Consider the following 15,768-nt stretch of genomic DNA (forward strand, 5'->3'; position numbering starts at 1 on the left):
GGCGAGATCAAAGTGTGACGTTACTCTCTCTCTCTCTCTCTCTCTATGGGTCTGGTATGCACATTCTCGCAATCTCCCGCCAGTTACACAAGAGAACCCTAAACAAACACAAGCACACACACACAACGAGAGAGAGATATAGACAGACAGACCGAGAAGGAGGATAGACTGGCTTTCCATAGCGAATGTTAGTACAGTACTTGAAGCTGCTTGTCGGCTCAGCTGAATGGGATTCGAACAACAAGTACCAGATTCAAAGTGAAACTAAACTAAACTTCAGGGAACACTGGAGAGGAGTTACCTCGACTGACTGGCTGATTTCCGGGGTTTGTAGCTTCGCTCAGAGACTAAATGGCTTCCTCTTTTTCAGAAGTGGATTTTTCCTGTGCTGTGTGTCGTGACATATATAAACATCCCGTTCTCCTGCCATGTAGCCACAGCTTCTGTAAAGCCTGTCTGCAGGAATGGTGGAGACAGATACCCATAAAGCAATGTCCACTTTGTAAGGAAACATCTGGGGTAGACGATCCGGATCCACCATGTAATCTGGCTCTGAAGAACCTGAGTGAGACCTTCTTACAGGAGAAACATCAGAGAGCTTCAATAGGGTCTGAGGATCTCTGCAGTCTGCATGCGGAGCAACTCAAACTCTTCTGTCTGGAATGTCAACAGCCAGTGTGTTTTCAGTGTGTTGAGTGTCGAGAACACACAAACCACAGTTTCAGAACCATAGATGCAGCTGCACAAGATCACACAGAGCAAGTCCAGAAATCACTGAGGTTCTTACAGGAGAAACAGAAGGTATTTAATAAAGTTAAAATAAATTACAACCTAACAGAAAATCACATCAAAGTTCAGGCCCGGAACACAGAAACGGAGCTTAAGGAACAGTTTAAGAACCTTCATCAGTTCCTACGAGATGAAGAGAAGGCCAGGCTTGCTGCTCTGAGGGAGGAAGTGGCACTGAAGAGCCATAAAATAAAGGAAAGTGTTGAGGTTCTGAGCAGAGAGATGGCAACCCTCTCTAACGCAATCCAAGCTGCCCAGAACCAGCTGAAAGCCGACAACCACCTCTTGTTCCTGCAGAACTACAAGGCCACGATGGAAAGAGTCCAGATCACACTGCAGGACCCACAGCCAGTCTCAGAAGCGCTGATAGACGAGGCCAAACACCTGGGGAACCTGGCCTTCAAAGTCTGGGACAAGATGAAGGACCATGTCTCCTACACTCCTGTGATTCTGGACCCCAACACTGCCCATCCACACCTCATCCTGTCTGAAGATCTGACCAGTGAGAGACGTGGAGAGAGACAGCTGCTTCCTGACAACTCTGAAAGGTTTGACTACTGGCCTACTGTCCTGGGTTCTGAGGGCTTTAAATCAGGGATTCACAGCTGGGATGTTGAGGTCGGAGACAATAGATACTGGGGAATAGGTGTGTCAGCACAGTCTTACCAGAGGAAGGGAGACAGGGGAGGCCACATTTGGGCAATAAACTTATGTGATGGTAAATACACAGCAGAAATGTGCTCACCTGCTACAGAGTTAGAGACAGTTCTCTCAATGATCCAGAAACCCTGGAGGATCAGAGTCCAACTGGACTGGAACAGAGGACAAGTGTCTTTCTCTGATCCTGATACTAACACAGACCTACACACCTTCACAGACACTTTCACTGACACACTCTTTCCATTCATTTATAATGCTGATACTCTGCCTCTGAATATGTTACCAAGGAAGAACAGTGGCAATTAAACACAATGATTAGACACTACAGTTTAGGATCCATAATTGTGATGTGGATTAGGATGGTAAACATTGGCAATAAGTGTCACCTAAAACCAGTGGTGGACAGTAACAAAGTACATGTACTTGTGACTGTCACTACACTACATTTCAAAGATAAATAGCCTATTGTACTTTTGACTCCAACACATTTCTAGGAAAGCTGTCAAGTAATAAGTAACTTGAATTTGATGGGTAACCAAATGTGGTGTTACAGTAGCCTGACACTCAGCCTGAATTTTCATTTCGTTTCACTCCATTATTCAGTCTGAAAGCCCTCTCAATGCAGCCGATTTCTGAGATGGGGCGTGGCCAAAGTGGGACTCCACTATGAACCAACGCGATTGGTTCATACTGGATTATCCCGATTCGTCGTACAGATTTTCAACCGAGAAACACCCGCCTTCAACAGCGTCACCAGACCCTGAATGCGAAGCAAAGGATTCAGGGGGTGGAGCCAGGCTAGTGTTACAGTGCACTTTGTCCGCAATCTAAACTACACATTTTGAAGTGAATTTGCTTTCTAATCAAGGACCTGTACATACATTTTGATGCCATAAAAAAAAAGGAAGGAAGACTAGACCCTAATGCTGGATAGGGGGGAGTGGGGGGGGGGGGCAGCGATCCAGGAGTCCTGCACTCTCGCATTGCATCAATAATGTTAATAATGGGGGCGTCCGCTGGCCTAGCGGTCCAGGCGCATACCATATACGCTGGTAATCCAGCATGACAGCGTGTCGCGGGTTCGACTCCCGTTCCCGACGACCTTTGCTGTATGTCTCCCCCCATCTCTCTCCCCATTTCCTGTCAGCCTACTGTCCTGTCCAAATAAAGGCATAAAAGCCCCAAAAAATATCTTTAAAAAAAAAAAAAAATGTAATAATGGTGATTATCATAATAATGGCATCACAGTGTATATATAAATCAAACTATGACAATAATTATCATTTTTTTTATCGTTTTTTATCGTTTTTTGTTTTTGTTTTATGTTAAACAACCAATCAAACTAATGGTTCTATGTTTAAACGTGTTCCATCTCATCCATATGAGCTAATTTTTACACGGACAAGTAACTTTAGTGGCCGGACAAGTGAATAGGAAATGTGCTTGTCCGAAGGACAAGTGTCTCAAAATGTTAATGTCAAGCCCCGCATAATATGGTGTATTATGTATTAATGTTATTGGCTGAGGGTACTGTAAGACTACTGTACTGTAAAACTTGAGGTTTATTATTATGATATAGTCACCACTTTGATTGAATCTCAAAACATTAACTAGAATTGAGGATTTTGGTTTGAGATCTACTTGCATTATTAAAAAAAGAAATACATGAAGGAATTATGATTTAATCAAATACATGTTACACACACATCTAGGGTGACCACCATGACAGACAGTTAACACAAACAGGTCAGTTGTATGTTAGACATTTTCTCAAGTGTGATAAAACTTGATTATACAATAATAACAGCATTTTGAATACTAACAGGATGCTTGATAAACATGCAGGCTCCAGATAGGCTCCAGCTCCAGATACCTCAAGGTATAGAAGTGAAGTGAGATTCACTGATGAGACTTGTGGTAGTGAAGTATTGTGGGTCTAAAGGATGATTTATGAAGAGGAAAAGTATGTTTCTTTTGTTTGATCTAATGTATAAGTGTATGTCATATGATTACTGGCTGACTGATTACTCAGTATCATATTTAATGTTTCTTTGGTATGACCAGCATTGTGTTGATTTGTATTTTGTATGATTTGTATCTTTAAATTTGACCTTACATCTAAAACCAATAAATATTTTTATGATACAGTGACTAATGGCTGGAGTAGTAAAGGTTTACTGTCTAATGTAGTCATGTACACCCCAGACATGCAGACATTATTCAGCAGCAGTTATTCACTTATGAATAATTAATTGCAGAATTTAGAATACTGTAAAATCATCAATATTTTATATATTTTGGTTATATTAAAAATATATTTTTGTTTTTGTGACTAATTCTATATAAAAAGGAGAATATATAAAACACATTTAAAGATTTAAAGATTATATACCTACATTTAAATGATGAATGGGAACTACAGAAAAATGTTAATCAATTGCAAATGTATCCACTAGATGGCAGTCTAAGAACACAAATTAGTCAAACAGTAATTCACAGTTTCAATCACTCTTGTGAGCAGACAAATGTTTTCCTCTTGTGCAGTTTTTATATGATTTTACAGTGGAGATTGGGGTCCCAGAGATGAAAATTATTTAAAACGGGGTCAATTCGTGGCCTAATGCATATAAATTGTTCATCATTGTTGCGAACGCGGGAGGAGGCGCGGCGAAGCCGCGCCTCCGACCAAGTGGAGCTTACTATGTAACCCTGCTTGGGTTGTGTCTCTGTCTGTGTCTCCGTGTGCACTGCCTGTGTGCACTGCCTGTGTGCAGCTCCTCTGAGATAAGTAAATGTCCAATTTAGACGTACCATACATCAAATGAAAGGTCTTTGAAAACTGAACACACCTGTCAAGGTTACGTTTAAGCCCGCCCCTTCCCCCGGAAGCCACGCCCCGGAGAAGGCTCCTAAAAACTCCCCATTGAAACCCCATGTTAAATGAAAAGTGCCCGAATCGCTCCCAAACTTTTTCTACCCCCCCTAAGTGGGGGTCTACGAACAAATACATCGGGCTCGGATTTTGGCTCCGCCCCCCGGAAGTGGGTGAAACAGGCACTTCAAACACTTTGTTGAATTGTTCAAAAACATTCCAAGTTTTTTTTTTGTGAATTTGTATTTTTCTAAGATGCTCCTTTTAACGCAGATTTTAAAAAAAAAAAAAGAAAAAAATTTGATTGGTTACTTTTTTTAAAATATTTTTTTTCATTCTTTTTTTTCTTTTTTTGCGTTCGCTTACCGCGTTCGCGCGTCTTACTTGTTATTAGAAAGATTGAGAAGCACTCCAACTGCAATCCAACTGAAAACGTTGGTAAATTAAGCTATTGAATATACCACTACTATTACTAATGTATATTCAGAACTCATCAGACATCCTTGTGTGGGCAAGCATGTGTGTGTGCGTGCGTGCGTGTGTGCGTGCGTGCGTGCGTGCGTGCGTGCGTGCGTGCGTGCGTGCGTGCGTGCGTGCATGCGTGCACTCACTGTGTGTGTGTGTGTGTGTGTGTGTGTGTGTGTGTGTGTGTGTGTGTGTGTGTGTGTGTGTGTGTGTGTGTGTGTGTGCGTGCGTGCGTACGTGTGTGCGTGCGTGCGTACGTGCGTGCGTGCGTGCGTGCGTGCGTGCGTGCGTGCGTGCGTGCGTGCGTGCGTGCGTGCGTGCGTGCGTGCGTGCGTGCGTGCACACACACATACAGTACGTAGGTGCATGTAAGACCAGGTCATTATTATGGAATAACAGGGTACATACAGTACTGCAACAGCAGCATGGTCATTAGTGTCACAGGTCCTGTTCAATGTGTAAAGGCAAGCCTAAGGATGATGTAGGAATGTGAATATTAAAACCTGCACACTGTATTTCAACTGTCTTCATAATGACGGTATGTTATTATTCCACCAAACTCACACCCTCACAAAACAAAAGCTAGGCCACCTACGGTATATAATTAACAAGCTATAGTAATGTTACTCAGGGTGCTAGGTAGAGACAAATGCTCTGATCAATTCAGATCATTTCAAATTTACATTTTTGCAGTGGTGTAAGTAAGTACTACTCAAGCACTGTACTTGAGTAAAAAAAATGTTGAGGTATTTTTACTTTACGGGAGTATTTCCAATTTTCAGTACATTCACTTCTACTCTCTCTTCTACATCTCAGAGGCAAATATTGTACTTTTACAACAATTATTTAAAAACTTTAGTAACTAGTTACTTTGTAGGTTTTGATTATTATTACAAAAAATACATAACCATTTCAGCCCTATATAGATTTCGGCCATTTGAAAATAGCTGATCTACAAGCTCACAATGCGTCGCGACATTGTGAGCTTGTAGATCGGCTATTTTCAAAAGATTTTATACATTTGAAAACTTGTGAAATGGGACCTTCTGCATAATGAGTACTTTCTACTTTTGGTACTTTAAGTACATTTCACACATTACACTTTTTCGACCACTGTATCTTTGTAATGTACAGTATTGTAGAGCTACAGGTGATTCCAGTAATTATTTGGTGTAAAATGATGTTTTTGGTAAACGGTCACACAAATAAGGGCACCTAAAACCCTACTGTAGAATACATTTCTGACAAGACAGGCTCAACAGTGTTAAGTGGTCAGATGGGTGGGCCATGTGCATTTTCAGAGCATGTTTGTTTTAATGATAAATCAGTCTATTGTGTTCTGGCTTCGATCAATGGAACTAAAATAGCATACTTTAGGTTCCTATTTATCGGGGGGATATATATATTTTTTTTCAATGTTAAAGGAGTAGTTCACCCCCAAAATGACTTTTTTTCTATTGATTACTCACCCCATGGAGCCTTGATTTCATGGATATTTTTTTGTTTTTGTCGCATTCCTTCCTTTATTATTTGATTATAATAAATTTAGCCCCATTGATTCCGGTAGGAGACACAAATGCATTTGTGTCTCCTACCGGAATCAATGGGGACACATTTATTATAATCAAATTTTTGGCTTAGGAATGTGACAAAAACAAAAAAATATCCATGAATTCAAGGCTCCATGGGGTGAGTAATCAATAGAAAAAAAGTCATTTTGGGGGTGAACTACCCCTTTAATGTTATAATTATCAATAAAATCTTTGTGTTTTGCCAATTATTTGGGGACCCACTTTCAATATCCTCACGGTCCACCGGCGGGCACCGGCCCACAGGTTGAGAATCGCTGTGTTAAAGGAGTAGTTCACCAAAACAATTGCTTATTTTCTATCAATTACACACCCCATGAAGCCTTGAATTCATAGAGATTTTTTTGTTTTTTGTCGCATTCCTAAAGCCAATAATTTGATGCCGGGTCTTCGTCAGTAGGAGACTCCGCCGGTCATCAAATTGCTGGCTTAGGAATGCAAACAAAAACAAAAAAAATCTCATGAATTCGAGGCTTCGTGGGGTGTGTAAAAATTGATATAAAACAAGTAATTTTTTGGGGTGAACTACTCCTTTTAAAGCCCATGCATGCCAGAGTACTTACTCATGTCAAACAGGTCCTTTTCAGGGCTGTCCTTGGCTGTTCCCACTGCCGTGCCGTCCGACGTCGCCGCGCTCTCCGCCTCCGCCTGTAGCACCGCCAGGACCTGGGCGTCGATCTGCTGGGTGTTCACGTACGTGGGCATCGCCTCGCCCGCTTTCGTTGCCTGAGTTCTCCCCTCGGGGAGACTGTAGGTGTCACAGGAGCCTACGTGTTTGGAGGAACAAGTCATTAACCCATTAAGACCTGGAACCTTATTATTAACTCTATGCCTGGAACACATCTGTGTCACTTTTTCATTTGAGCTAAAAAGCATTATTTTACACTTTTCGCTCGGTGCCGCGCTACGAGCTTGTAGATCTGCTATTTTTGAAAAATCATGAAAATGTGTGCAAATCTTTGAATATATGTTGTTTTAAAGCGAACATTTTTAACTCAAGTCATTGCTTCTGGGGGTCCCTGGAACAAAATATTTTGAGATGGGGGTCCGCGGCCAAATACATATCGTTTTGGGGGTCCTTGACATGAACCACTGATAATAGAAACACTAGTTAAAAAAAAAAATTATTTAGACATTTGTAGAATCCCCAGATAAGCAAAGATTAGTTACAAATGTTCGCTTAAAAATATATATATATTCAAAGATTTTCACAAATATTCATGATTTTTTTTTAAATTGCAGATCTACAAGCTTGTATATCTGCTATTTTTGAATAGCCAAAGTATAAGATAACGGTTAAAGTGGTTAAAATTTTAAATGACAGATGCTTTCCCGGTCTTCTTAATAAGCCTCGCTGTTGAGTCACGGGGCCGTCCACATCACAAATGATATGAAGCCTGATTTATACTCTGTTGTGCATTGTGTCTGGCACCGGCTATTTTCGGTGCCAGACACGGCCGCGTGTATGAAGTATAAAGCTGACATAATGATGACTATAACGATAATGATGTGAGGATCCACGCTGATGAACGAAAACTTTGTGTTAACATGTTAAACGTGAGTGATGATGTGTTGTAAATTCGGATGGCTGTCAGTGCTGTGCATCAGATCGCTTTGAACGTGCATCCCAACGATATCGTTCACCTCTGTTGTTGTCAGTATAGTTGTGGCAGGGACTCCGCCATCCACTTAAGTTAGAACGATTTTTGAAAAGGATTTTATCATGATAGTTATCATTCTCGGTGTGGACAGCCCTTGACTCAGTGTAACTTCTCTCCAACCATCAGAAATCAGATGACAATCCAGCAACAACAATAACAAAGGATCATATTAAAATCATCTGACCCTGTTGTACGGGTCTGCGTTCCTCTCCCCAGCCGTCTCCACAGTGTCGCCCCTGGTAATACGTTTGGTCTACAGAGCCTGTGCCCACCTACAGTAATAACACGCACACGCACACACACACACACACACACACACACACACACACGTACACTTTAATCCTGTGTCTTAACGGTCTTTGAGGGTTATTCGAAATATGCTACCAAAAGCAAAAAAAAAGTTGAAAACAACTGAGATAGATGATAGATAGATACTGTAGATATATCATCTATCCACTGAGATAAACCACTGAGATTGGTTAAAATAACCTTGTACATTCTCAGAGATACGAATGGATATAACACTAGGATTTTAATGTGTGCAAAACAAATCCTCATTATGCATTGGATCCTTTTTTTTCCTCTTTTTTTTCTCCAAACATTAGAGTAGCCAATTATTTTTTACCCATTTTTCTCCCCAATTTAGTCGTTATGCCAATTGATTCCTCTCCACACACATTTCTGTGTTGTCACTGCTGTCGTCTCCTACTGACTCACCTGCCAGTGAGGAGCCCCCACCAGGAGGACGTAGAGCCTTCGTCCTACTCCTCCCGCCCAACACTCCCCGCTGACAGGTGCCGCCCCAGCCCGTAGGAGTACGTGCAATGACCGATATCACCCTCCTCCCCACCCGGCTTCCCTCTCCCGAACACGGGCCAATTGTGTTCGTGTAGACGCTCGACAAAGCCGGATGCACCACGGTGGATTCGAACCCGCAACCTCCGTGGTGGTGGGCAGTGACTTTACCACTGCGCCACCCGAGCGCATGCATTGGATCCTTAATAACAGATTTGAGTATTAACAAACTGCAGAGTGAAGTCAAAAAAGAGAAAATGCACACTTTATCCAGTCCTTCCGAGAAGCTGCAGGTAATAAGTTAGAATGGTACCTGGCCTCCATCTGTTCCTGTGTTGTGATTGGACAGCCTGGTGTCGATGAAGCCCCCTGGTGGCGGCATCTTGCCAGGAATGTTGTTGTAGTACGGGTGTTCCGACGGCTCCTCCTCCTCCTCTGTCCACGGAAACTCCTCCATGTTTAATACCCTGAGGAAGCAACAATGCACAAACCCAGTTAAGTCACAAACCCAGTTAAAAATGGCCAAAGAAAGGGTAAAAATGGCATTGCTTTTGCGGTCCCCCCCCCGGGATGTAAATGAAAATGTGTGTGTGTGTGAGTGTGAGTGTGTGAGTGTGTGTGTGTGTGTGTGTGTGTGTGTGTGTGTGTGTGTGTGTGTGTGTGTGTGTGTGTGTGTGTGTGCAGTGGTGGAAAAACATTTTCTACTTAAGTAAAAGTATCAATACCGCAATGTAGAAACACTCTGTTACAAGTAAAAGGCCCGTGTTCAAAATGTTACTTGAGTAAAACTACAACTGCAACCTCACCACGTGTCGCGATGCGACGTGTTGTGAGCTTGTAGATCAGCTATCTTCCAATAGCCTATGTATTAAACAGGGCTAAAGTGGTTAATGTATGTTTTATAATATAATAATTTATATCTGCAAAGTAACTAGTAACTCAAGTTTTCAAATAAGTGTAGTGGAGTAAAAGTACAATATTTGACTCTGAGATGTAGTGGAGTAGAAGTGACTCCAGTAAAGTGAAAGTACCTCAAAATTGTACTTAAGTCCAGTACTTGAGTAAATGTACTTAGTTACTTTACACCACTGTGTGCGTGTGCGTGTGCGTGTGCGTGTGCGTGTGCGTGTGCGTGTGCGTACACATTATGTGTGAATGCGTTGTGTATAATGGTTACCTGTCATGTGTGGAGGACAGTTTGCTGGCAGGACACTGAAGGTACTGCTGGAAGCGCAGGTCGAAGGCCTGACCGATGGTGCTGATGACGTCCTGGGCCAGCCCGTCCGAACACTCCAGGATGTGACACGCTGTATGGGGACAAAATGACACCCCGTTTTGCTGCCTGTGGCTCCAATGTGTGTTTTTAACAGTGTTGATTTCGTCGACTAAAAACCATGACGAGAAATGTTCGTCGACTACCTTTTTTTCACTGACGAAAACTAAATAAAAACTAAGCTATATGATGACTAAAACTAAGAATAAATGCATTGACAATTTCGTCAACAAATAAAAACTAGACTAAAATGTTAGGGAGGGACTAGTGAGATCCAGTAGAACTAAAAGACAAGTCATTTTGTGTTTGGCTGCGCTCGGGTGTTGCGCTCTGAAAATAGCAGATCTACAAGCTGCGACGCGTTGTGAGCTTGTAGATCGGCTATTTCCAGCATGCAACCAAATGTAAAATCTGCCATTACGACGCCATCAAGGCCCGCCAAAATGCCTTTTTGTCGACTAAATCAACTGTAGATGTAGTCGACTATAATCTTATGATATTTAGTCGACTAAAACTAGACAAAATCTAAAACATTTCAGATGACTAAAACATGAATACAACTAAATGGAATTGTATTCAAAATACTATGACTAAAAATAAATCAAAATTTGCTGTCAAAATCAACACCGTTTTTCTAACACAGTTTGGTTCTAATTACTCTACATGTGTGCTCACTTTATATTGTTGTATTGTGGTGGTCTTTTGCATTTTTTTTTGTGGTTTTAGTTGTCTGAGGTTACATGTTACATGTTTTAGTTTTTTTCTGCGATATATTGTTTTATTGTTATAATGTTAGGGACTACGGATGAATATTAGCATCCTTGCTAACTCGTATTTACATTTACATTGCATCCTCAACTCTACTGTAAGTAGTTTTGTTGCCGTGTTCATGAATATGTTCTGTCTCTCCATAAACAAATAAAGTAATGTGCGGCTTAAGTCAACTTGACGTGACGCACGATTGTCCACATAAATAAAGAAAGAAAGGGCTTGTAGATCGTCTATTTCCGGCGAGCGACACCGACCGGATAATTGCACGATGAAGAAAGGAGTCAGGCTTTACCTCTTCTATTAACTGGGTCCTTCGCTACGTAGGCGACATAATCTGTCGTGTCCTAAAAAAAAGAAAAGAAAAAGTCACAATGAATGTCAGTGGTGGAAAAATAACTCAAATTCTTTACTTAAGTAAAAGTACCAATACTGCAATATAGAAATACTCTGTTACAAGTAAAAGTCCAGAATTCAAAATTGACTTGAGTAAATGTACAAAAGTATTGGCATCAAAATGTGTTTAAAGTACGAAAAGTAAAAGTACTAAAATATTTGAAAATAGCAGATCTACAAGCTCACAACGCGTCGCGATGCGACGCGTTGTGAGCTTGTAGATCGGCTATTTTCAAATAGCCCATGTATAAAATAGGGCTAAAGTGGTTAATGTATGTGTCATAATATAATAATTGATATCTGAAAAAAAAAACTAGTTACTAAAGTTTTCAAATAATTGTAGTGGAGTAAAAGTACAATATTTGCCTCTGAGATGTAGTGGAGTAGAAGTGAAAGTATTGGAAATTGGAAGTACAAATACCTCAAAATTGTACTTAAGCACAGTACTTCAGTAAATGTACTTAGTTACTTTCCTCCACTGATGAATGTGTAAGAGAAAAACCCAGGTGCGGTCACGTGAATAAATGAACACACAAGTAATTACATTACACGCGTCTGTTAAAGCTGCAATCCACAAGATTAATGTCCCGCGTGGGATTCGAAACCTGGCCTGCCCTCCACGAGAGTGGTACCATTTCTACCGCTGAGCTAAGATGAAAAGCCTTTTGGCCATTGGCTGATATTACAGTTTAATAATACATTTTATTTATAACCAGTGGTGGAAAAAGTACTCAGATATTTTACTTAAGTAAAAGTAGCAATACCACAGTGTAGAAATACTCTGTTACGAGTAAAAGGACTGTGTTCAAAATGTTACTTGAGTAAAAGTATTAAAGTATTGACATCAAAATGTACTTAAAGTACCAAAAGTAAAAGTACAAACATTTTTTAAAATAGCCTATGCATAAAATATGGCTAAAGTGGTTAATGTGTGTTTCATGATATGATAATTTATATCTGCAAAGTAACTAGTAACTAAAGTTTTCAAATAATTGTAGTGGAGTAAAAGTACAATATTTGCCTCTGAGATGTAGTGGAGTAGAAGTAGAAGTATTGAAAATTGGAAATACTCCAGTAAAGTAAAAAAAATACTAGAATAATAGAATTGCACTTAAGTACAGTACTTGAGTAAATGTACTTAGTTACTTTACACCACTGTTTGTGTTTATAACACACTTTAAATTTTTTGAAATGTGCTTCATGCAATCATGCAATACCTGTTACCAACCAGTAGGTGGCCTCCTACCTGACCACTATAGGATCTAAATTTCTCAATGGAACAGCAGGTAGACAGACAAACCACTGCAGATGTGTTAGCTATGTTACAGTATATTACCATATTCTACCATAAAGATTGGTTCAAATAATGCTTTATTCACACACACAAAATATGGATTGCAGGTTTACTATCAAGAAGCTTTTTTTGGGGTGAAAACCCAGTGTATATCAGCATTATTAAACATCACGTTCCTGCGGATATACAGTAAATACTTACAGGGTCTCCGCCGGAGGCAAAGGAGATGGACTGCATGTGATGGTTGGCTATAATCTGTCACAAACATTACAGACATTGAAGAATTATGCACTGAATGTGTCTCTTTCTTCCATATTTAATCCCATTGCTACTGTACCATTCTACTGGGAAACGTCGCTGGATTTTAAAATATATTATTTGAAATATATTACATATATATTATATTATATATATTTATATATATTTCTGAATCAGGGTAGTTATATGGGTCTCTCTACCCTCAAAAAACTGAGGGTAGCGCCGAGCCGGTGTATTCAGGTTGTGTACTGCATTGGTTCTCAAAGTGGGGTCCCGGGACCCCCAGGGGTCCTTGGGGGGATACCAAGGGGGTCCCCAGCATAATTAGTTAATAAAGCGTCACAATCATTTTAACCCCTTTATCCATATTTTATACTTTGGCGATTCAAAATAGCAGATCTACAAGCTCGTAGCACGGCACCAAGTGCCGCGCTACGAGCTTGTAGATCTGCTATTTTTGAAAAATATTTTTTTCTAAAAGGTGAACATCTTTTCAACACAAATCTTTGCTTCTGGGGGTCCCTGGCACAGCTTCTTTTCAGGTGGGGGTCCGCGGCCACATACATATCAATTTGGGGGTCCTTGGCACGAACCACTGGTGTACCGTATGTAGTATGGATACTGTACCTGTTTGGAGTCGGGGGTCATGAGGTTGAGACTACTGGTGGAGATGTTGAGGTTGATGGACATGCCAGCAAACTGCAGGTTGCTCTTTCCCAGGATGGTAGACAACGCTTTGGAAGGAGGCTGACAAAAAAACATGGAGGACATAGAATGATACAATTAATATTATATAACATAAAGCATAATTAACACACACACACACACACACACACACACACACACACACACACACACACACACACACACACACACACACACACACACACACACACACACACACACACACACACACACACACACACACACACACACACACACACACACACACCCTCATAATCCCACATAAATATACACAGACACATATATACACACACATATACACACACAATGCAATCCCTCAGCAGCCCAGCCTCCTGACGGCAGATATTCTGCACTACATGAGTCACTAAGTGCTGCGTTGCTCAGTGTGCAATGCATGCTGGGTTGGTGCTACGCCCACGCACATACACTTCCATACCTCTCCCTCTCCCCCTCTCTCTCTCTCTCTCCTCCTTTTCCATCCCCCTTCACCTAGTCGCTCTCTCTTGAAGCTTATGCTTTCTTTCAGCTTGCACAATTTCTCTCCTTTCTCTCCTTTCTGTCTGTCTGTCTGTCTGTCTGTCTGTCTGTCTGTCCGTCCGTCTATGTAGATTCTACATCAGTGGTTCTCAACGTGCGGTCCGGGGACCTTAGAGGGGGTTCCAGGCGGCCCCCCCAGCTAAATGACTTAATACATAGCAACAAAATAATTTTAAGCCACTTCAAAACCTATAGGCCTATAGGTTTGAAATGAGCTGATCTACAAGCTCACAATGAGTCGCGATGCCACGTGTTGTGAGCTTGTAGATCGGCTTTTCTTTTCTTTTTTTTACTTAAAGTTTTGTAATATTCTTTGAAACATTTTGAAAACACAAATCTTGTAAGGGGGTCCCTGGCACAAAAATATTTTCAGATGGGGGTTCGTGGCCAAATACTTTGATCCTTTGAAATAATTTGATCCTTGATATGAACATGTTTGAAAACCACTGCTTTAGATAGATAAATAGATCACTGAACACCTTAACCACTTAACCCATTGAGGCCTGAGGTTCCGATTCTGCAAAATGTCTTCTAAATCCAAACGGTTTTCTGAAAAACGTATGTTTCTAGATCAGTGGTGCTCAAACCTTTTCATGTCAAGGACCCCCAAAATGATATGTATTTGGCCGCCGACCCCCATCTCAAAATATTTAGTTCCAGGGACCCCCAGAAGCAAAGATTTGAGTTACAAATGTTTGCTTGAAAAAATATATATTCAAAGATTTGCACACATTTTCTTGATTTTTCAAAAATAGCAGATCTACAAGCTCGTAGCGCGGCACTCGGTGCCGCGCTATGAGCTTGTATATCTGCTATTTTTTAATAGCCAAAAGTGTAAAATATGGCTTTTAGCTCAAAGCTAAAAATGACACAGATGCGTCCAAGGTTAAACCCTCTAGACTTAGTAAACTGAACCTGAGTTGGCTCTGTACTTGGACCACTTTTTCTGCTATTCAAAAATAGCAGTTCTACAAGCTGAGCTTGTGTGAGCTTGTAGATCTGCTATTTGTGGCTATACTGTTCCCCACAGAATATACAGATGCTGCTGGGGTTCAAGTGGTTCAAATCCAGAGTTTGCACTCTGCAATCTTATCAAAATGTCTAGCATACCTTTTTCTTCCGCAGGCCTCCTTTGGTGCCTGGAATGGCTTCACACACGAGGCTGATGGCTTCCCTGGAGGGACAAGAAGACAAGAGGGTAAATACTATAGTCAGTGGATAGAATTGAATGTGGAGAAGTGGTGGTGGAAAAATTACTCAAATGTTTTACTTAAGTAAAAGTATCAATACTGCAATGTAGAAATACTCCGCTACAAGTACTTGAGTAAAAGTATAAAAGTATTTGCATCAAAATGTACTTAAAAGTACTCAATATACAACTCAATATACCCATTTCAAGTTTTCAAATGTATACAAATCTTTTGAAAATAGCAGATCTACAAGCTCTGAGCTTGTAGATCGGCTATTTTCAAATGGCCGATATACTGTAGGGCTGAAGTGGTCACTGTATGTTTTGTAATAATAATCAAAATCTACAAAGTAACTAAAGTTTTCAAATAATTGTGGAGTTAAAGTAGAAGTATTGGAAATTGGAAATACTCGATTAAAGTACAAATACCAAAAAAAATTACTTAAGTACAGTACTTGAGTACCTGTACTGTACTTACTGCAGTTACTTTCCACCACTGTTCAATGGAGCGTCATAA

The 15,768-nt window shown here is 40.7% G+C and overlaps 2 protein-coding genes across 2 annotated transcripts in view; one reads left to right on the plus strand and one right to left on the minus strand.

The window, feature by feature from the left end:
* zbtb7c (zinc finger and BTB domain containing 7C) overlaps window positions 1-15,768 on the plus strand; it is a 400,030-nt gene that overhangs the window by 130,527 nt on the left and 253,735 nt on the right. The gene's annotated exons all lie outside the window — the stretch shown is intronic.
* Window positions 1-15,768, minus strand: part of shc3 (SHC (Src homology 2 domain containing) transforming protein 3) — a gene marked incomplete at both ends in the record, with an annotated part of 28,957 nt that overhangs the window by 2,581 nt on the left and 10,608 nt on the right. The window contains 8 exons of the mRNA XM_080419660.1: window positions 6,939-7,142; window positions 8,221-8,308; window positions 9,145-9,298; window positions 10,009-10,138; window positions 11,168-11,219; window positions 12,764-12,817; window positions 13,448-13,567; window positions 15,173-15,236. Of these exons, the coding sequence (XP_080275786.1) occupies window positions 6,939-7,142; window positions 8,221-8,308; window positions 9,145-9,298; window positions 10,009-10,138; window positions 11,168-11,219; window positions 12,764-12,817; window positions 13,448-13,567; window positions 15,173-15,236 (866 nt within the window). The remainder of the gene's footprint in view (window positions 1-6,938; window positions 7,143-8,220; window positions 8,309-9,144; window positions 9,299-10,008; window positions 10,139-11,167; window positions 11,220-12,763; window positions 12,818-13,447; window positions 13,568-15,172; window positions 15,237-15,768) is intronic.

This window comes from Gymnoscopelus braueri (assembly GCF_963280865.1).
Source record: "Gymnoscopelus braueri genome assembly, chromosome: 22".
Classification (NCBI taxonomy): Eukaryota; Metazoa; Chordata; class Actinopteri; order Myctophiformes; family Myctophidae; genus Gymnoscopelus; species Gymnoscopelus braueri.